This window comes from Propithecus coquereli, unplaced genomic scaffold (genome assembly GCF_000956105.1).
Source record: "Propithecus coquereli isolate 6110/MARCELLA unplaced genomic scaffold, Pcoq_1.0 Scaffold421, whole genome shotgun sequence".
In the NCBI taxonomy this organism is placed as follows: domain Eukaryota; kingdom Metazoa; phylum Chordata; class Mammalia; order Primates; family Indriidae; genus Propithecus; species Propithecus coquereli.
The window spans coordinates 1818097-1841635 of record NW_012149964.1 but is presented as its reverse complement, the minus strand read 5'-3'; the positions used below and the strand labels follow the sequence as shown (position 1 = coordinate 1841635).

General features: G+C 35.7%; 1 protein-coding gene across 2 annotated transcripts in view; it reads left to right on the top strand.

Annotated features, from left to right (window-relative positions):
• The first annotated feature begins 9853 nt into the window (after positions 1 to 9853).
• Positions 9854 to 23539, top strand: part of LRCH2 (leucine-rich repeats and calponin homology (CH) domain containing 2) — a 118153-nt gene continuing 104467 nt past the window's right edge. For both annotated transcript variants that reach the window (XM_012653516.1, XM_012653515.1), the window contains exon 1: positions 9854 to 10227. In XM_012653516.1, coding sequence (XP_012508970.1) covers positions 9879 to 10227 — 349 coding nt within the window. In that variant the 5' untranslated portion in view covers positions 9854 to 9878. The remainder of the gene's footprint in view (positions 10228 to 23539) is intronic.

Sequence of the window (23539 nt, the reverse complement as noted above, 5' to 3'; positions counted from 1 at the left end):
GTTGCTGTAGATGCGGTAAAAAGGGAATCCTTACACACTGTTAGTGGGACTGTAAATTAGTACAACCTGTATGGAAAACAGTGTGGAGATTCCTCAAAGAATTAAAAGTACACCTTCCAGTTGGTCCAACAACCCCATTACTGGGTAACTACCCAGAAGAAAAGAAGTCATTACATCAAAAAGACACTTGCACCTGAATGTTTATTACAGCCAATTCACAATTTTAAAGGTATGGAATCAACCTAAGTGCCCATCAATTCATGAGTGGATAAAGAAAATGCACACACATCATGGAATACTACTCAGCCATATAAAAAAATCAAATAATGTCTTTTGGAGCAACTTGGATGAAACTGGAGACCATTATCCTAAGTTAACTATTTCAGGAATGGAATAACAAATACCACATGTTCTCACTAGTAAATGGGAGCTAAAGTATGGGAGCTAAAGTACACATGATCATAAAGTGGTGTAAAGGACATTAGAAACTAAGAAAGGGGGAGGGTGGGAAGGGGCTGAGGGATAAAAATTTACTATCGGGTAACAATGTACACTATCCTGGTGATGGGTACACTAAGAGCTCTGACTTCAGCATTACACAATTCATCCATATAACAAAAACACTTTTACCCTCTTAATATTTTGAAATAAAAAAAGAAAAACTTTTTAACCTTCATTTCTGAAGCTCATTTTTGTGGGTATATAGTTCCAGGTTGGCAGTTTTTTCCCCTCTTCTACTTTAATGATGTTGCTCCTCTGTCTTCTCACTTGCATCCTTTCTGATCTACTGTTATCTTTAACTTTTTTTCTGTGTACATAATGTATCCTTTACTCTGTTACTCGGGCTGCTTTCAAAATTTTCTCTGTCATTGGCTTAGAGGAGTTTGATTATGATGTGCCTTAGTGTAGTTGTCTTTGTATTTTTTGTGTTTGAGGTTCACTGAACTTCTTGGATCTGTCAGTTTATCATTTTCATCAAATTGGGAAAAATGTTTGCCATTATTTTTTCAATTTTTTTGTCACTCGTGTCTTTTGCCTTTTTTGAGACTCCAATTACATGCATATTAGGCCAATTGAAGGTATATCGTTGTTCTGTTTATTTTTTGTTCTTTTTTATCTCTGTGCTCCATTTTATATAGCTTCTATTGCTATCTTTATCATCACTAATCTTTTCTTCTACAATGTCTAATCTACAGTTAATCTCACTTGTTAATCATCTTGGTCATTGTAGTTTTCATGTCTAGATATTCATTTGGATCTTTTCTTTTAATTTTCCATGTCTCTACTGTCCGTTTGAACATATAGAAAATAGTTATAATGACTATTTTGATGTGTGTGTTTCCTAATTTTAACCTCTGTATCAGTTCTAGGTTGTTTTTAATAGATGGATTTTTCTCCTCATCATAAGTCATATTTTTCTGTTCCTTTACATGATGGCAATTTTTTCACTGGATGACAGAAATTGTGAATTTTATCTTTCTGCCTGTTGGATATTTTTTGTATTCCTGTAAAATTCTTGAACCGTGTTCTGTGACACAGTTATGTTACCTGGAAATGGATTCTTTTAACTCTTACTTTTAAGATTTGTTAGGCTGAACCAGAGCAGTGTTTAGTTTAGGGTTAATTATTCCCCATTACTGAATCAAGACCCTTCTTGGTTCTCTACATAATCCCTGTGAATTATAAGATTTTCCAGTCTTGCTTGTAAAAATGAGTGTTAATCCCTGTCCTGTTTGATTTCTGGGCACCGTTATCTTTACTCCTTTTGGATGGCTGTTTCCTGGGCCCTGGGTAGTTTTCTCAAATTCCACTGAATATTCAAGGGAGACTCTCAGCATATCTCTTGAGTTCTGTGTGTAGCTCTCTCCTCTTCAGTACACTGTTCTGCAAATTGTAGCTGTCTTGGTGTCCATGAAATCTCAGCTTTCTCTCCTCAAATGAGGCTGTCTTCCAGGTTCTGCCTAGATTTACCCTCCTTGTATCGTGGCCTGGAAACTCTTTCAAAGCAATAAGATTGGGTATTTGCAGGTCTCACCTTACGTATGTCCCATAATTCAGGTATCACTGTTTTTGTCACTTGATGTTCAGTGTCTCAATAATCATTGTTTCATATACTTTGTCCAAGTTTTTGGTTGTTTCAGGTGGGAGGGTAAATTCAGTCCCCATTATTCCATCTTAGCTGACAGCAGAAGAATTAACACTCTTTTTTTTTGGTCATATATAATATAGTAAAAGTATTTAAAAACTTAACATACCCAGTGCTGGCAAAAATGTTCTTGTGTATATTGCTGTTGATGATGTAAATTGGTACAAACCTTTTAGGAAGCGATTTGGCAATATTTATTAGGATACTTAAAAATATTTCTACTCTATGATTGAATAATTGAACTTCTTATAATCTAGCATAATAAAAAAAATAAATATGCAAATCCTTTATTTATAATAATCTTAATAGCAAGGTTATGTATAATAAGAGAACATTAGTAAAAACCTAAATATACAATAATAGACACACAGGTCATGTAATATGGTCATGTAATATAGGGTAATATGTAATATATAGCATATGGTTATGATATCTGTAAAGAGTATGTAACAATAAAGATAAATGCTTATATTATAAAATAATATAAATATTAATAAATATAATAAATAAATAAAATAAAAATTTGCACCACTAAAAAATCCTAGAAGCAAATACATAAAAATATTATCACTAAATACATATCTTTGTTTGTATTTGGGAACCAGGATTATGGGTAAGTTTTCATAATGAGGAAAAAACCTTTAAAGAGATTGTCATCATAATCTTGGGTTTATGGTACTTTAAAAAAGAACCCAGTCTCTGTAAGTCCTTATAAGAAAGTGGGTAGATTCTCAGGGTGGAAGTTGTTAATGAGTAAACTTAGCAATTTTATTTAAGTTAACTAGGCAGCAAGTAGCAAGTGGCCATCACTATTACATACGGATAGCTTGGAAGGACTTAGTTAAACAAGTAAGGATTTTTGGACTGAGAAAAGACACTAATGCAAATGGATAACTTCCAGGAGTTATAGTGGTTTACAAATTGGGTTTAAGAGTCAGGCATGCTTCTGCTCAAATTTTTGCTTTACCACTTCTCAGCTGAGAGGTTGGACAAGTTATAATATTTAATTTCTCTGAACCATAATTTCCTCACTTATAAAATGGAGGTAATAATAGTGCCTGCTTCACAGGGCTCTTGTGAAATTAAGAGAGAATTTACCTTTCAGTGCTAGATATTATTAGCAAGCAGAGTATGTTAATGATAATGATAATGACAATAATACTAGCTGTCATTCTTTGGGTACTTACCATGTGCTAGATACTCTTTCAGGTGCTGTACCTGTATTAACAAACTCTGATCCTCACAATATCCCTATAAGGTAGGTAGCATTATCATCCCTATTTTTCAGATGAAGAAACATAGGCACAGAGATGATAAGTAACTTGCCAAAGGCCACATAGTTGTTAAGTGGTAGAGGAGTAGAAGTGGAAAGGCCTAAATTAGGAGGCTACTGTAGTAGCCCAGAGAAAATAGTGACTTGAATTAAGATTATGGCAGTGGAGATGATGTTAGTAGTCAAACAGTATGGTGCATTTATGTCTTTAGTTTTGCCAACCTATGAAAAGGCTATTGATTATGACCAGTTGCAGAAGCCATTGGCAACTAAGAAAATTTTAAACTCCTCTGGAACTTTATGCATATGTCCTGGAATAAAAGATTTTAATCTAAGTAAATTGTAGGTTTTATTAAAGAATACTTAAGATGTACAAAATGGAAGAAAATAGCTGAGTTCATCAAGGAGAACCCAGTTGTTTACTAATTAGTACTTTAGAATTATCTACTCCATTATTTAATGACTACAGTTAGCTACTTCAATAAAGATACTATTAAAACCACAAGAAAGGGGTAAAGTATGTTAGTCTTCTACATTAATTACACCTGTTAGAGCCTAGTGGTGTGAAACATGAGTTCATTATAACCAATATATTTTCTCCTACTTTGTGGAATCATACCGCAATTGTAGACAAAGTACTTAAGCAAAAATAAATAGCCTCTTGAGTGTTATCAGTATTAATCTAAACCTATAATGTAAGTGAAAGTTGAAATTCCCAAATGCCTCACCAAAACAAAACGCATCTAAAATATTCTGCAATATTTGTTCATACACTCTGTTTAGGGGACAGAGCTTTGACCCTTTCCTCTGATAACCTGCTAATAGGCTAACGGGGGTCATGATGTAGTCCATGGTCAAGAAGAAGCAAGTCTTATTGACAAAGAGAAAGAAAAATTGGATTTCAGGATCATGTGTGATCTTGCTAGGTTTAGAGCATTAGGTTTACAGATTTGGTCTTTAAAAGAAATTTCATTATCTGTCAAAATAAAACAACTCTTGTAATTTGGGCACACTGCCACCAGGTGATGCCTCGGTGACAGTCCAACAGAGATTCATGTCATAGGTTAATTTGAAGGAGACAAGGTGAAAAACACAAACTTGTAAACCAGACACATTTTACATAAAATAAATGCTATATAGAATGGTGAAGATTTGAAGTAAATTTTAAAATAAAAAATATATAATTTGACTTTGGTAGATGCTCAACTGGATTCTTTATCATTTCATTACAACCTTCATTTTATACACAGATTTTGGTCCAAATGTTTCTATCTCATTCTGATTAAGGAAATACAGACTCTAAACCTTTTTGGGACATATATTTTCTTCTAGAGTTTTAACGTAGCTTGATATCATAATTCCTTTAATATGCTTTACTGAGATGCCATTAACTTCTCTTTTTCCTTCTCACGGGCATAGCCTGCTTAAAGGTAGCATTATAGTTGTCTCCGTTTTACTTTCAGGAATTTGTATTTTGCTTTAAAAGACCCCATTTCATTGTTCTTTCTCCCATATTGCAAGAAGAGGAAGATATACATGACAAGCTTGCCCAAGAGAATATATGGCTTTGTCTTAGTCTGTTTTGTGTTACTATAACAGAATACCTGAGACTGGGTAATTTATAAAGAAAAGAGATTTATTTCACTCACTGGGTTTTACACACCGGGAAGTATGAGAAGCACGGCACTGGTATCTGCTCAGCTTCTGGTGAGGGCCACATGCTAGATCAAAACAGGGCAGAGAAGGTCAAAGGGGAAGTGGACAGGTGAGAAGAAGAGGACCAAACAGGAGAATTGAACCTTGCTTTCTCACAACCTGCTTTCTCGGAAACTAATCCAGTCTCAGGAGAGCAACTCACTCACTATGAGGAGAACAGCACCAAACCATTCATGAGAAATTGGCCCCCATGACCCAAACACTTCCCTCTAGGCCACACCTCCCAACACTGCCACACTGAGCATCAAATTTCAACATGAGTTTAGGTGGGGACAAACCAGATGTTTTTCCATGTTTATACACCACAGCAGGTGTGTTTCCATGTTTATATATAAAGAGGAGACTTTCTAACGTAATCCTAAGGAAGACTAAAAATCTTCCTCAACCTTATGTTTTCTAATTGAACATAACGCGTTTAAGATAATTTTATATGATATATTATTTACTTTCTTTTGACCAAGCTCAACTAGTAAAATTCAGCAATCTGCATTTTTTATATACTACTCTAATAAGAAAACTCTTCAGAATTTGTAACAGACATGTTGCTTACCTAAAGCCAGATATTTAAGATATATTTTTAAGTAGGATTTGGAACAGATATTTAAACAGATACCATGATATCGGGTTAACATGCTAGGAACATGTTAAAATCTAGGAACATGCTATGAACAGGTCAAAATCTGGGATTGCATTAGAGGCAGTAATCAGGAATTGGAGTTGAGTTGCCTGTTTATAATGAAAACACAAAAATTAGAGGAGGCAGAAACTTGGGGTGAATTAACAAGAATGTGACCTCAACAGCAACATTGAAGAAAGTGCCCATTAGTGCTAATAGCACAATAGTACAGAAGAATTTAAGAACTACCATGCTGATACCTCATGGTCCACTCAGATAGGTGTTCCATTGGCAAAGTGAACCTAGAACCAATGATAATAATCAGTAAAAATATGCTAGGTACTTTGTATAATTATCTCATGTAATCTTCACTATAATCCTATGAGATACTAATAATGTTATGATCTCTGGTTTATAGATGAGGAATCTGAGACTTTGAGAGGTTAAGTGGTTTGTCTAACATCTCACGTTTTTTAAGCGTCAGAGCAGGGATTCTAACCAAGATAGCCCATAATAGTGTTTGTTGACATCAACATTGAAGATTAGGTATATCGTAGCTTCTTCTAAGTGATGGTGATCATTCATACGTTTGTGCAAATCCCTTTTGAGTTAATAAATATTAACTTTGGGATTAATGAGTTGTTTAGGATTGGTTAAAGCACGGCAAAGGATTATCTGCAATGGTAGAACCAAGGACAGAGAGGCGAAGGAGGATCAGGGATGTCGTATATAGATAGCATGCTAAAAATTATGCTAAAATGAGTTAATGTATAGTCCTCTGAAGGCCTCATACAGGAAGAGGGATTTTGGAAAAGACTGAAGGTCGAGTTACCAGAAGGAGGAAGGTCAAATGAGTTTCCTCCTCCCCCATTTCTCTAGTCACCTTATAGGCATTTCTCAGGGCTTTCTCTAATTCAAGACTGAGATTGGAGTGAGCAGAAGTACACATCTCATTCCAGCTGCAACTCACTTCAATAGTTTAGTATGTGGTAAATTAAAGTGCTTTTTCAAGTTTCTGATACATGTCTTGATGACACCCAGCATTTCATTGTCCCCCAGCCCCCAAATTTAGCATTTATTAATAATTCAGGTAATGTTTTCAGGAAATAGACTACGAAGATTCTCATGGCTCTTTCCTGGATCCTGATCAGGGTTTTTTTTTTTTTTTAAAATTCATGTCATACTTTGAGCTATTTAATCCCGAAGTTCATTGCCTTGTTCTAGATCCTGAGTTAAAACATATCTCATGCTTGGTTTATTTACAGATTGGTAAGAATGTCCTATACTCTAGCCTAATGATCTTGAACTTTAATAGAAGAATTTGTGCCTTTGGCCATTTGACTGTGCCTTTCCTCCTCTATATTATTTATAAGCATTTCAAACAGCAGTGACTATAAACTGGCCTGGAACTTCAGAAGTCTCCTCTGGAGTTCTCTTGAACAGAAATTATATTTGCAGTCTGCCAGTGCTTTAACAGAGGCATGTTTTGTTTAAAACTCGCCTACTTTCTTCTTGTTTTCCTTCTATAATCTTTGATATATGTCATCCAGTCCTGGTGATTTATCAACATACATATTGTAAATTTGGCTCAGATAAATCTGAGTATTGGGTATAATTTAACCAATTACCAAGTGTCATTTCAGGGATAGCTTTGAAATACTAATTACCATAAAATATCTGCTAGTATAGACCGACACAAAAAAATCCATGCAATATGTCAGATATCTCTTTACCCACAATTATCAAGGACTTTAATGATTTTTCAAATGGCTTCCTACATTTTATATATTCTTTATTATTTTATTTTACTTTTTGAGGGGGCAGAGGTATAGTAAAGAGGTTAACATTTATTGACTACCTAATGCTATAATATTACTGGCATGGAGAATAGTTCCTGGCACAGAGTAATTGCTCACTAAATGCTTATTAAATGAATGAATGAATGAATGCCAGGTATTGTGCTTGTCACTTTATATATGTGATCTTATTTACTCTTACAGCACTCCTACATGATGTATGTTCTATTTTCCCTCATCTATAAAATGGAAGAATAATAGTACCTATTTTATAGGATTGTTATAAGGATTGAATGACTTAATATACATTAAATAATTAGGACAGTTCCTGGCAAATAGTAAGCACTATTTAAATATTATTATTATTGTTATTTTCTAGTGTGACCTATGAAGTCACTGAAGTACAGAGATTTTAAGTCATTTTCCCAAGTATTACACAGGGAGTTAAAGGATTAGAACAAATGTCTAAACTTCATGCTCTCTCTTCTAAATCTTTTAGCTCCTTTTGGCCTTGGATTTCCTGTCAAAGAACTCTATAAAATGTTATGTTTGCTTTATTTTCACGTATACCTAGCTTACTTTGTAGGCATCCCATTTTTCTTACTTAGACTATCCTTCTTTAATTTGGTTGTACATGGCCTTTTTCACTTAATAGGTATCCTGATCCTCAGGACACATTTTTCCTGGAGTCCAATACATTCTTTTAAGTAATTGTAAAATTTCTCATTGGCTAACTATTAAAATATTTCTTTTTCTAATCTTTTCTGTAATGAATTGAGTTTTCCTTCTCATCCCTCTTAATTTTGGAAGTTCTCAATTAATACTTGATTTGAGATATAAGGAGAATGAGGTATAAGGTACAACATTCCTTTCTGACACCAGTGGGTTTGAATAATTTATTTGCACTTGGTAGTTCACTGTACAGAGTCTGATTCTCAATTCCATTCCTTCTGTCGTTCATGCATATGGTGAATGTAATTTCTCACAACATAGTCATTTTAATTAACCAGTATAGACACAAAGCTATTTAGACAAGTTGTAATTCTTCCCTGTATTCTTTTAGAATGTAGAGTCTATGGCAGGCAAACTTTGGTGAAGTGGAGATTTCTCTAAAAAAAAAAATTAGGCTGTGGACACATTGCTCAAGTTGAAATAGATGTAAAAAGAGATGCACAGGATATTCAAATTAATGATATAATAACTGAATATGTCCAAGCATTCTGATAGTTTTGTTCAGTAACTTTACTGAATATTAGTGAAAAAGATTTGAATGGTTCTGATTGGGAGTGGAGAGGGTAGTGGGTAGAGGGATGGCCGTGGCCTAAATGGTTGGATGATAGACCAGACTAGGTAGGGTAAGGTCAGATTATGGAGGCCTCAAATGCCTGATAAAGAAGTTTGAACTTTCTTTTCTTTGTCCTTTACATTAAAAATGTCTTCAGGTTCTAAGAATGAACTTCTAAAATTCAAGATTGATTGGCTTCATATACCCAGCGTTAAATCTTCAGAATTCCATCTAAAACCAAAACCTGGATTTCAAAAATAATCTTTAAGGTTGTGCGATGATCAGAGTTTTTCATCAGGCAACACTGACACGATGAGAAAAAGCTAGAGATATTTTGGAGATCTTGGCACAACTTCAAAGAGCGATAGAACAGAATGCTGAGAACTCTTCCAAGTTTTGGAAAGCAGCAGTTTGGCGGAGACCCACACACTGAAACGAGAGGCTTCCTTGAAAACGATTTAAAAGTCTTTTCCTATTTTGGAATTCTAAACGATGTCAAAATTCGTATATGCCTAAAACTCAATACTGCATCAGTTTTCCTCCCCAAATGACTCCCCAGCCAGCCTTTCTCTGTTAGCACTGATAAATGATTCCTGAGGTATTTGCAGTAAGCTTCTCAATAAGCTGCCCCATAGCCCATCTAAATGCTGTTTATATATATTCTGGAACGAATCCCTTTCATCCCTCTTATATTTGTTTTTGTTTTGCAGAACGAAAACGGTGAAGCAACTTAGAGATTTGGGGACGTATCGCCAAAATGACCTATAGTTAGCCTGGTGTCTCTTTGCAAGATTTTGGTACCCAAAGCAGCGGAACCGGGATTTAGCATCCTTCCTCTGATCATACGTTTCTTAAAGCAAGCGTTCTGCACTTTAGAACATCATCTCTTCCCTATCCAACACCTCCTCCCAGCCCGCCCCCCGGTTCCTTCCCACTCTCTACCTCCGCCCCCCCACGCCCCCAGCCTGCGCATGCGTCCTGAGAACCCCCTACACTCGCGGCTCAGGCTGCGAGTATTGTCGGGGGCTATTCTCTCTCCCAGGAACATGGCGGCGAGTCAGGGAGGTGGTGGTAACAGTGGGGGTGGCGGTTGTGGTGGAGGTGGAAGTAGTGGTGGCGGCGGCGCGGCCGGAGGGGGAGGTGGCGGAGCCGGAGGGGGAGGTGGCGGCGGCGGCGGGACCCTGGTGGTGCCCATCCCGGTACCGACTCTTTTTGGTCAGCCGTTCCCCAACGGGCCGCAGTGGAACCCGGGGAGCCTGCAGCCTCAGCACACCGCGAGGAGCCTGGACAGGGCCCTGGAGGAGGCGGGCAACTCTGGCATCCTGAGCCTCAGTGGTAGAAAACTCCGAGACTTCCCGGGCAGCGGCTACGACCTGACGGACACCACCCAAGCAGGTGACAGGACGGGGGGAGGGGAAGCTGGGCTGAGAAGGAGGCGGTGGAGGGAGTGGGTGGCTGCGTGGCTGCGTTGTTGGACTCTGCTGGTCTGGGCGGGTGCGCGGGGGCGGCGACACTAACAAAGTCGGAGCAGCCGGTTCTCCTGACTGTGAGGGGCGAAGCAGGGAATAGGGCAGAGCGGGGAATGCTGACCGAAGGATGTATGCAAACTGGGTGGGCTGTTAGGGGCGAAAGAGCATTATTGTTAAAGCGAGTTTCCCCTGTAAGGGTGGGAGGGAGGTATTGACACCTTCCTTAACGTATTTCTTTCAGCTCTCCTGGATGTTCCCATCCTTCCCGGAAAAAAACAAAACAAAACCAGACAATACTGGTCTGGTTTAAGGAATCTACATATTCCTTTAAAGGCATACGTGCTTGCAAGATTGGCATACCTCTTTTCAGAGTATAGCAGCAGTATTGCCATGGTTTTTCCGTGTTCTTATTTTGTGTGGCTTAATCATCCTAGGATAGTCTTGGCTTCTTTCTTGTCACGTATGCCTTTAAAGACTGAGATTTTTCATTTTCCTGGTGTTGAGAAGGTAGTGGCAGTTAAATTAGTATTTGCTGCAGTGGCAAATTAAATCATCAATCACTTATGTGTCTGGTTACTAGGGGAACGATAATCCTTGTTTTGAGTTATCTTAGAGTCTTAATTTTTGTTGCAGAAATAGCCAAAAATTTTAAGGACGCTTTTGAGAAAAAAATTAACTCCATTCCTTATGGAGTTGTGGATTAATGGCTTATCATTTTGGATGAGAAATTGGCTATTGTAATGTTCTTCATATACTCACTGGTAGTCTTTGTTGTGGGTGGCATTTTTTGTTAGGAACACATTCTCTTATAAACCAATACTGAATTATTTTAGGTATGTTTTAGTTTAATGAAAGGGTTTTTGCTTTTTATAATCTTTAAATTTGTTATTTATATGTCTGTTTTCATGTGCTTTGCTGAAATAAATCTTGGACAAAATTATTTTAATAGATGTAGTGATTTTGAAACAATATACTAAGTAAATTCACCCATAATGAGAAGTAGTAAGAGATCTCTTATTTTTAGAACAAGACAATTTCAGTGTATTCAGTTTCCAGATATTAAATCAGGGTATGTGTGTTGGAGCAGGGTGGGGAGAGGAAGAAAACCTAAAATTGAAGCTGTCCGCCCAGTGATTCTTTTAGGAATTATCCTAAGAACTATGAATTTGTAATTGATCACCGATTTTATATTTTGGAAAGCACTTTTGAGTATTTACTCCTTCACTCTGAACAGATTTCCTGAATAATATGTTCATATATTTATGACTATTGGCAAGATATTATTCTCCTTGGTGTGTTCTTCAAAGGCTTCAAGAAAAATGATTTCAGACTGCATCATTATAGGGATATATTGTTCTTGTTTGTTGTTCTTTATAACCTATCAAGGATCCTTCTATCTGCAGAACAAAGTTTAGGCATCCTAGCTTGGCATTCAGGGCTTTCACTGTCTGGCTCCAGTTTATTATTGCAACCTTATCTTCCAAAACACTCCTGTGTAGAACCCTTTCTTTCAACTAGGTCAACTCTCTGTCCCTCAGATATGTTTTGTGCATTTCTGCCTCATCTTTATACAAGATCATATGCACGCTTGGGATTTCCCTCTTTTCGCCACCTATTTAATTTTGTTCAAGGTCCAGTTCTTCCAAGAAGCTGTCTCCAACTCCCTTAGTCCATAGCAGTCTCCTATTTCTTTGAATTCCCATGACACTTATTGTCTACCACTTACTTGGCAGTGCTGGCTTTATTTTCTTCTTATGTTTCTGTCTTGCTATCCCTGAGAAGATGGAGAGTCCCTTATAGGCTGGGAATAAGCCACATTCTTGTTCAGTCTTCTCATTATATATTCCTTTTATTATATTTGTTAGTATTTCTCATAAATATGAATGTCGTCTTATGCATTATAACCTTTGGCTTTAAGCCTTCAGTTGGTTTTCTGAGGCAAGCTTCCGCACAAACCATACCATATTTGTTCATGGTAAACATTCATTCATCATAAACTTCATTTTACTTTTTCTCACTTGAATGCATGTTTCTTGTGGAAATACTTCAAAATCAGATAAGAGTAAAAAATATCTGCTGCTGCTCTTTTTTCATTTAAATGAGATATCTGTGGGTGACTCATTTGCCATTTGTTTTTGACAAAATTTAGCCAGGAAGTTTTAAGGAGCAATATTTTTGAATGTAAAGAGACTAGTATTCATTATGTGTAAATGAAAGTAGGTACACCAGAACTAAGGAAAAACAGAGCATGTTTAAGATTATACATACATACACATACATATACACACAGTATATTCTCTATTTGATGAAAGGGCCTGCTTGGTGATATTGTTATATTTAAAATGACTCTCAGTGGGATAATGTTTCGGAACCAAACTGATTAGTTAGACAAGCATATATGGTTTATTGGATTGGGAAGAGGCTAGAGGAAGGGAAAATAGCTAAGAAGCTATTATGTTAATCTAGGTGAGAGGTTATGAGAATCTGGGTTGAAACAATATTGAATAAGAGGAAATTGATAAATTTCAAAAGAAGTGGGAGGGCTTTTTGCATTATTTTGCCGTTCCACACATATACTTAAGATGGAATAGACTAGTGGTTTGCCACTGTGGCCTAACATTGAAATTGCAAGGGAGTTTTTTTTTTTTTTTAACCTATCCCTGGGCCCCACCCCAGACCTATTAAACCAGAATCTCAGGGGCCAAGGGACTTTTAAAAATAAAATTTCCCAAGTGATTCTAATGTACTGTCAGAGTTGAGAAACCCTAAAGTAGCTCGGTTTTTAGGAACTCAAGAAATATTTATTGTTTGAGTGAATGAAAACATTGATAAAAGTTTAGTGATTAACCTTAAAGCCACTTGTCAAGAGGGTCAAAACCAAAACTAGGAACTAAGTGCTCAAGTTCTAGTTCAATGTTCTTTTCAGGAGAGTTGTGTGAAGCAGAGACTCAATTTTTCCATCATATTGTGTCTATTCATCACATCATATTGTGAATTGAAACTTACTGGGAACGTTAGTTTCCGTGCATAACTCCGGTTTACATTTCATATTGCTTGATAAATTTGCATAAATAGTGCCCCCAAAATATGTACCAGCAAAATCTTGTTTTCTCTGTTAACAGGCTTGCTATGACAGAAAACGGATGGTAGGCAGCTGTGGGCAAAGTTTATCTTTGGTGTCTTTTTAGCTGTCTCTGCATTTCTGGTGTCTGTTCTTCACCTGCCCCTCCCTCTGTCCCTATCAAACTTTCCTCCTTCTTTCTCTTTTGCTCTTCAGCCTCACTCCCCTAACTTACTGGAATCCTGCTCAAAGCCAAATGATTATCGTAGCCACTCTAGAAGATTAACATTTAAAAGGGGGAATTTATTCATTTACTTGAATCTCCAATTGTTGGTTTGTGCTCTTGACCTTTTTGAGTAGATCTGCCTTCCAGATACTCCTTGGGTAAAATTTTCACCCACATAAGGACATAAAAACAGGGATCAGAAATTTGTAATCCTTTTCAGTAAAGTAGCTGACTAGTGCTGTGTCGAGGAAAGAAGCCAAGCTCTGTAAAATAATTTTAAAGAGATTTATTCTGAGCCAAATTTGAGGACCATGACCTGGAGCCACGTCCAAGAAGCCTTGAGTAAGTGGACTCTCTATGGTTGGGTCGCAGTTTTATACATTTCAGGGAGACAGGGGTTACAGGTAAAGTCATAAATCAATATGTGGAAGGTATACATTGGTTTGGCCTGAAAAGGTGGGCCATCTTGAAGTGGAGTGGGGGTCTTACAGGTTATGGGTGGGTTTAAAGATTCTTTGACTGGTAATTGGTTAAAGACATGAAACTTTGTCTAAAGGCTTGGAATGTTTTAAGAGAAAGAGGTCTGTTAATCATTGAGGAGCAGGAAATACATGCAGGTAATGGTAGAGTTGCATTTCCTGTAACATATATTTGTAGGACAATATATTTGTTGTGTAAATTTGACATATATTTGTTGTGTAAATTGAGGACCTGTAGGTTTGTCTTGCTTACTCTTCGCCTGTTAATGGCTTACAAAGGATACCTCCAAGAAGGGAGGGGGGGCATGATGAGGCTTGTCTGACCTCCCTCCTCCTGGCAGGCAGTTTAGGTTTAGAATGATCCCCTAGGCCAAGAGTGGGTCCATTCAGTCAGCCCCTGGGGGGAAGCCTTAAGATTTTATTTTAGTTCACAGCTGTAATGTCTTCTCTGAGATGGTCTATAGGTAGATTTGGCAAGATGAAGGGAAATTGCCTAAAGCTTTTTGGTCCCATCTGGATACTATGATAACTTGTTGATTTGAAAATGCATTTAATAGTTACTTAAACAAATCCTGAATCCTTTCATAGTTGACTCTGTCACCAGTGATACAAATACATGAGTGTGTTCAGCTTACTTGCAGCTGCTTTCTCTGCTTCTTTAGACCTGTTTATGTACATGAGCAGTAAGTCTGTGAAACAGATTTAGGAATTCTTACATACATCAGATTGTGCTGTGTCCTGGATAATCACATGTTTTCCTGTAAACCAGAAGTCAACTCTAGTATTTCCTGCATATGCTGGTTCACCTCTTCAACTGTGGGGCATGGTGCATGCATCAGTTTGGAAAATGGAGCCGGATAAATTGTACCATCTGATTTTGTTACACAGGTGAAGGTCCCAGTCAGTGCATTTAGTGGAATGAGCTCCTGATTGTGATTTTGTGGCCTTATTCAAGTATCTGCCTTGCTTTATGTAACAAATGTCTTCCTGAAAAATTGAATATGAAGCACATTTTTGGCAGTTGACTCATATTTTAATTGCTGTAGATCGAATTTGAGTTGCTGAGCCTTGTAGTGATTTATTTTATTCAGTGATAAATTTTATAGCATAAATAGCTATCCCTTAATTTCTTTCTTTTACAAGTTCACATTTTAAAATAGAATGGTGTATTAAATTGGATTACATTCATCATTAAAATAATACCATTTATATAACTCTTTATAAATTTCTAAGCACTTTCATATATATTATCCTATTCTATCCTAATCATAACCCTGTGAGTTTGGCAGAGTACATAGTAATTACTCCTTGTGGTTGAGAGAGGTTAAGTGATTTGCTCAAAGTTAAATGGCCAGTCTATGGCAGAGTGTGGATCAGAGCCTAGGTTTTCAAATTCTACCACTATCTCAATGTTATTTCCACTATAACAATTCTCTTTATAACAAAGCTATTATTATACAAATGGGAAAAAACCAAAACTGTTATTAAAATAAACACTATGCCAATAAATAGACTATTTTATCTGAAAAATAAATGCTTAATTTAACTTAATAGGTTTTTGTTTGTGGTATGGTGTATTTTGTTTTATGCGTATCTGCATAGCTTATCATGCCTCACTTTCTGATAGTTTTAGAATGGATTCGTTAAGCAAGCATTTATTTAACTCCATGATTATGGCTAATAGAAAAGAAAGAGACAAGTTTTATAAACTTGAAGAGTTTATAAAATAGTTGAATGTATATAGTAATATATAACAATTAGAGAAGAATTACATTATAATATATAATAGTATTCAAAATAGTATACTTCAATAAACTATACAAATGAGAGATATGGAACTGTGTCATAAGGCTTAATTTATTGGGGGTTAATTTAGTTTGGGAAAGCTTCCAGAAAAGTTAGGTTAGATACTTGCTGCATGACATATAGAAGAATAGAAGTGGTTGATTGGGATATTTTAAAATTGGGGTTAGTGGAATACTTTCCTAAAGGTTTAAAATGTAATATTTAATTTAGATTATTTGTGATATAATCTCTGAAGCATTTATTTGGCATCAGAAGCATGAAAGTAAGACAAGATCTAGAACCTCAGTGACAACATAAAGAGGTGATGCTAGGACACTTTTCACAAATAAAGGTAATTGAAGACTTACAAAATTGATTTGCTGGGAGTTGGTATTTATTTAAGTTCCAAGGCACACAGTGAAACTTTGCAAAAGAGCATATTGTTTTCCCAGCCACCCTGCTCAGCAGCCCACTCTGAGAGATGCTTAAACTGTGTGATGCCCACCCACCATTCTCAGAGGCTGGTTATCATCATGGCCTAGAAGGGTAAATCTTTTAGTTTCCCCTTTTTCTCTACACTTTGGGTACTTCTTGAAGCATTGTAATACTCTTATAATCAGTTATCTGAAAAGTTTCAGAAAGGATTGTCTGTTTCTCTTTTATAGAATAAAATACCTTACACTCCAGGGAACCATTTAATGTAATAAAAGAAAACTGTATATGTCAATTTCGTAACAGTTTAAGGTTGTGTTTAGTCTCACTTTTAACTAGTGCATTCAATCTGCTAAAGGTTAAAGTTTAACTTTTTATCTTTACATTTCTCCTCTTTCAAGTGAGTTATAAATTCCACTTACAGGATACCAGTCAATGGACTGTAATGGGTAAACAGTGCATATTTTCTAATGTATTTTTTATATTAAATTTTATAAAGAAAAGTTTTTCCAGATAGGAAAGTAAGTTCTTTCCTTTTGGTAGACATTGTTGATTCTGTGTACTCTTTTACAATTTGTGACAGAGATTGTTGTCACTTTATTTTAAATTATTTCCATCTCTTTCAGTAGAATATTAGACATTCTAGGTGACAAGAGACAGATGTGAAATAACTGTGGCGTAAACTTCTATTTGAACTCTATGGAAACTAACCAATTCTAGAACATTTGTGAATTTGAGTTTTACTCAAAAATGGCTTCGTTGATGGTTATTTACCTAAGAGAATCTATGTGCAGCCTAGAGTTTTTCACTTTTTAAAAAAATAATTGCAGTACACAAGTCCTTAATACTTTAAGCTAATTGGCTGGGGATGTCTGTGTCAATGGGAAATAATTACATTTAAAGATATTTGTGAATTGGAAATAATAGTAAATTGAACATAGATAACTGCGTCCTAACCTACCTTAATTAGTATGTAAGAATGGATTTGTCATATTGATTTTATATAAATGATGTAAAGTTGCTACTTTCAAGGAATTTATGATTTCATAATGGTATAAAATAAGAGCCCACATTTTATATAGCCTAGATCCATGGTTCTTAGTGGTGGGTGGGGGAGGTTGCCTCCAGGAGATATTTGGCAGTGTCCAGAGACATTTTTTTTTTTTTTTTAAAGAGATGAGTCTTGCTATGTTGCCAAGGTTAGAGTGAAGTGGCTATCCATAGTTGCAATCATAACAACATACTACAACCACGAACCTCTGGGCTTAAGCCATCCTTTACCTCAGATTCCCCAGTAGCTGGGACTGCAGGCCCTCACCACCACACTCAGCTGGAGACATTTTTGATTGTCACAATTTGGAGGTTGCTACTGACATCTAGTGGGTAGAGGCAAGGGATGCTGCCAAGCATGCTACACTGAAAAAGACTGCTCCACACAAGAAAGACTTATCTGGTCCAAAATGTCAGTGGTGCCAAGTTTGAGAAACCCTGGGTTAGAGTAAGATAAATGTTATAAGTGAAAACAAAGTGCAGTACAGGTTCAAAGAGGGAGCGATGACATTTGATTGGGTTGTTGGAACATCAGAGGGGGCTTTATAAAGAATCAAGGATTGTCCTTGAAGGAGGGTGCATCAGATTTTATATTAATAGTTGCGTAGTGGGAGGAAACCACATGAATATCGATATTCCAGAGACTCCTCAAACTCAGTATGTCAAATAATGAACTCTTGCTATTGACTCTAGTCCCCTTCATCACTCAGATCTGAAACTTGGGAGTTATTCTCACTTCTTCCCTTTCCTTCACCTTCTGTATCTAGTCAGTCATAGCTCTTTGAATAGTTTTCAGATCTGTTTCCATCCTGTCTGTTCTCACCGCCATTGTTTTTCAGGTTCTCCTCTCCTCCTCACTTTTGACTGGACTTGTCAATAGTTCCCAGAATGATCTCTCTGCCTCAGGTTTGCTTCAACTCCAGCTAGTCCTCCATACCATAGCCAGACCACTCTTTCCAATATGCAAATCTGATTTTCACTTGTTGCTAAAACACCTTCAAGCCAGTAGCCAGTTCCCTATCAAAACATTTCAAAATCTTATTTCCTTATTCTTTGTTTTGAACATTAAATAAGAAGTTAAGAAAGCTAATATGTATATACGGTGCTTTATTTAATTGTGGTAATTTTTATATTTTATTACTTAAAATTAAATTGCTAAGATTCATCGAAATTGTTACATAAAACTGTAGTTCATTCTTTTTGATGGCTTCATTATCTTTCATTGTGTGAATATACCAGACCTTTATTTATTTGCTTTTTCATTGATGGCCATTTGCATTGTTTCCCCTTTTTTTCTCTTGTGAGTAGTGCTACTATAAACATTGTTATGCACGTCTCTTATTGTATATGTGCAAGAATTTCTCTTGTGTATACTTGGGAATGGAATTGCTGGGTTATATGGTATGTCAATGTTCAAACTGGTTTACAATTTACATTTCCATCAACATGTATAGGAGATGCTATGAATCCATGTGTCCTTCAATATATGGTATTATCAGATTTAAAAATTTTGGCCAAATGTGTTTACAATGGTTTTTCAATGAAGTCTTTCTTGATTTACATTTCCCTGATCACAATGATGTGACATTCTTCAAATGTCGGTTGGTCATATGTGTTTCCTGTACTGTGAAATAACTTTTCATTTATTTTGCCCATTTTCTATTGGTTTGTCCTTTTCTTATAGAATTCTATGAGTTTAAGAAATACTCCTTATACTAATCATTTGTCAGTTTTGTATATTGTGAATATCTTCTCCTAATTTATAACTTGCCTTTTTGCTTTTTAAGGGGTCTTTTGATGAACAAATGTTCTAAATTTTAATACAGTCAAATTTATCAGTCTTGAATTTTATAGTGAATGATTTCTGTGTCCTGTTTAAGAATATATGAAATATATTCATCTCATTTTTACTAATAGTTTTAAAGTTTTGTTTCTGGTATTTAAGTTCTTAATCAATATAGAATTGACTTTTATATATAATGTGAGCTAGAGGTCCATTTTCATGTTTTAACATATGGATCATCTTTATCCAGATCCATCCTTGCCTACTTCTTTTCTTTCTTTTTTTTTTGACATAAAAATGTCTTTATTTTCACTCCTGCTTTTGTCACATATTATTTGTTTTTTTCTTTCTTTTTAATTTTTTTTTAATTTCAGCATATTATGGGGGTACAAATGTTTAGGTTACGTATATTGCCCTTGCTCCACTCGAGTCAAACCGTCAAGCGTGTCCATCCCCCAGATGGTACACACCGCACCCGTTAGGTGTGTGTATGCCCATCCCTTCCTCTCCTCTTCCATCTGCCCGACACCTGATGAATGTTATTACTGCATGTGCACTTAAGTGTTGATGAGTTAATATCAATTTGATGGTGAGTACATGTGGTGCTTGTTTTTCCATTCTTGGAATACTTCACTTAGTAGAATGGGCTCCAGCTTTATCCAGGACACTACAAGACGTGCTATATCACCATTGTTTTTTGTGGCTGAGTAGAACGCCATGTTACACATATACCACATTTTATTGATCCACTCATGTATTGATGGGCACTTGGGTTGTTTCCACATCTTTGCAATTGTGAATTTTCTTTTTAAAACTTTATTGAGAGAATTCACGTGCTAGAAATTGACCCATTTAAAGTGTATTGTTTATTGGTTGTTAGCTGCACACTCATCACTATTATTTAATTTTGGAATATTTTCATCACTTTGAAAAGAAACCCAGTACTCTCCCCATTCTCCTTTCTTCCCACCCCATCTATCCCTAGGCAACCATGAATGTTCTTTCTGTGGATAGATTTGCCTAATCTGGGCATTTCATATAAATGGATTCTTACAGTATGTGGCCTTTTGTGACTGGCTTCTTTCCTTTACTATAACGTTTTTGAATTTCATTTATGTTGAAGCATGTATCAGTACTTCATTCCTTTTCTTTCTCAATAATATTCCATTGTAAATTTTGTTTACCCATTCATCAGTTGATGGATAATTGAGTTGTTTCCATTCTTTGAGTATTATAAATAATACTGCTATGAACATTCATGTACAAGTTTTTTTGTGTAGCTGCATGTCTTCATTTCTCTTGGATTTATATGTCAGATTGGGATTGCTGGGTCATATGGTGATCTATGTTTAACATTTTGAGGAAATGTCAAATTTTTTTCCAATGTTGTTCTTCTGCATGTGGATATGCAGTTGTCCTAGCACCATTTTTTGAAAAGATGATTCTTTCTTCATCCAATTATCTTGTCATCCTTGTTGAAAATCAGTTGACCATAATGTAAAGGTTTATTTCTAGATTTTTCAATTCTGTTTCATTGATCTATATATCTATTCTTAATCCAGTACCACACTGTCCTGATTATTGTAGCTGTGTAGTAAGCTGTGTAGTAGGTTTTATAATTGGGAGGTGTGAGTCTTTCAACATTGTCCTTTTTCAAGAGTGTTCTGGCTATGCTGGGATGCTTGTATTTCCATGTGAATTTAGATTTCAGTTTTTCAATTTTTTTCAGAAAATGCAAAATGTAAGATGGAATTTCAATAAGGATTGTGTTGAATCTGTAGATTAATTTGGGGGAATTTTGCCATCTTATTAAGCTGTCCAGTCCATGAATAGGGGATATCTTTTCATTTATTTATATCTTCTTTAATTTCCTTCAACAATATTTTGTAGTTTTCCTAAATGTTTTATTTTTTGATACTATTATAATTAGGATTTTTTTTTTCTTAATTTTTCTTAATTTTTGGATTGTTCATTGCTGGTATGTAGAAATACAATTGATTTTTATTATAGTGATATTGTATCCTTCAATCTTTCTGGGTCTGTTTATTCTATTTATTGTTGCTTTTTAATGGATTTTTTAGGATTTCCTATGTCATATCATCTGTAAATAGAGATAGTTTTGCTTCTTCCTTTTGAATCTGGATGCCTTTTATTTTTGTTTCTTGCTTAATTGTCCTGGTTAGAACTTCTAGTGCAATGTTGTGTAGATGTGGTGAGAGTGGACATTCTTGTCTTGTGACTGAATTTAGGGGGAAGGCATTCAGTCTTTCACCATTAAATATGACGCTGGTTCTGGTTTTTTAGTAGATGGTCTTTATCAGGTTGAAGAAATTCTCTTTCATACCTAGTTTTTTAAAACTGTTTTTGTCATAAAAGGGTGTTGTATTTTGTCAAATGCCTTTTCTGTTATATTGAGATGATTATGTGGTTTTTGTCCTTTATTGCATTAATGTAGTGCATTACATTGGTTTTGAATACAAGATGAACCCACCTTGCATTCCTGGCCACCTGTGCTTCAGTTTAATCTCATCCTGCCTCCAAACTCCGTATTCCAACCTATCAAACCACATGCTGTTCCTTGAAAGTATCATGCTCTTCCATGCCTTCATTTTTTCCCATGATATTAATGTCCTTCTCCCTTTTTTCCACCTTGTGAGCTCCTGTTGATCCTTTATATCTCAGATCAGACCTTTCTTTATCTTTCTCCTTTCCCTTTACCCTCCATACACAGTGATTACTCTATACCACTGTTATAGCAGCTGTGGCCCTTTACTGCAATGAATATATTTACTCCATTGTAGTATGAATCATCAATTTAATAACTTTTCTGAAAAAAATAAATACTACCACAGTAAACGCATATGTGGATTTCAGAAACGTTAGCATTAGAGGAAAACATGTGTTATAAAATCAAATACGTTATTTGTTTACATTTCTCTTTTTATTGGTTTTAGAGTTCTTTGAGTGTAGTGACTCTGTTGTTACTCCAACAGCTAGTACAGTGTATGGTACATAGTAGTAGTTTAACACAATTTGTTCAATTAAGCCTACTTCTTACTCTGGGTATCTTTTCAGGTCTTTCCAAAATTTGTCTCTTTGCTTTTCCTGTAGGTTTTCCACTGCTTCTCATATATGTACCCTGTTCTCCAGTCAGATCGAACTTCTCATTGTCTTCCTGATTTTTGTTTTTATCGTTTTGTTATAGTATTTTAAAAAATGAAAAAAGTATTAGAAAGAAAAAAGAAATAACAGCTTATTGCTTCATAAGCGGAGATATGGTTATTATGCTTTAATAGTTGGAAATTAGCTTTTTATATATTCTTGTATTACACTATTGGATATGTTTTTTATTTTAGAGTAGCTGGCTGCTTTTAAATATTTAGGTTAACTATTTAATAAAATTGATTTGTAAGTAATGTTTATGACATTAAATAAATCTGGCATTGAAAATATTAGATTATAAAATATTTTGAGGATTAATATGTCTTTTAACAAATTCTATCTTGAAAATCTTATTTGTAGATGAAGTCTGGGAAAAATTGGGAGATAAATGCACATTTTATGATTAGGTTTAGGAGTTTTCCCAGAAATGTAGCTCTAAATTGTTTAAAATTGTGTTTTAGCATGTCTTGGTCTAATTTTCTCTTCTTACTGTCTATTGTCCTCCAGCTGGCCATGGGCAAAGTTAAGATGATGGATCTACTACCATAGCAAAGTTTATCATCTTAGTAGGACCAGAGCTTAAAGGCTCTCACAAACAGCAGCTCTACGCGTTCACTGCTTTTTCTCTTATAAAAAGCCTCATCACCTGATGACTAAATTTTCTCACATTTATCTATGTAATACTGTTGCCTTAAAAGACTTCCAACTGTGGTCTATTGTATACTCTTCTTCCAAATTGTTCTTTCTGAAAGAGTTTTCCTTATGCCACTGTTCCACTGAAGAAGAATACTTTAAACATGATTTTTAAGGAATGCCTAATAGTGCATTATATGGATGCACCATAATTTCTTTAGCTATTCCTTTATTGTTAGATGTTTAAATTATTGTTTATTTATTTATTTATTTCAGAATATTACGGGGGTGTAAATGCTTTGGTCACATAAATTTCCTTTACACCACCCAGGGCAAAGCTACAAGCGTGCCCATCACCAAGACGGCACACACTGCACCCATTAGGTGTGAATTTACCCTTCCCCTCCTCCCGATCCCTGATGAATGTTACTTAGATATGTGCACTTAAGTGTTGATCAGTTAGTACCAATTTGATGGTGAGTACATGTGGTGTTTGTTTTTCCATTCTTGTGCTACTTCACTTAGAAGAATGGGCTCCAGTTCCATCCAGGCTAATACAAGAGGTATTGGTTCACCATTTTTTTTTATGGCTGAGTAGTATTCCATGGTATACATATACCACATTTT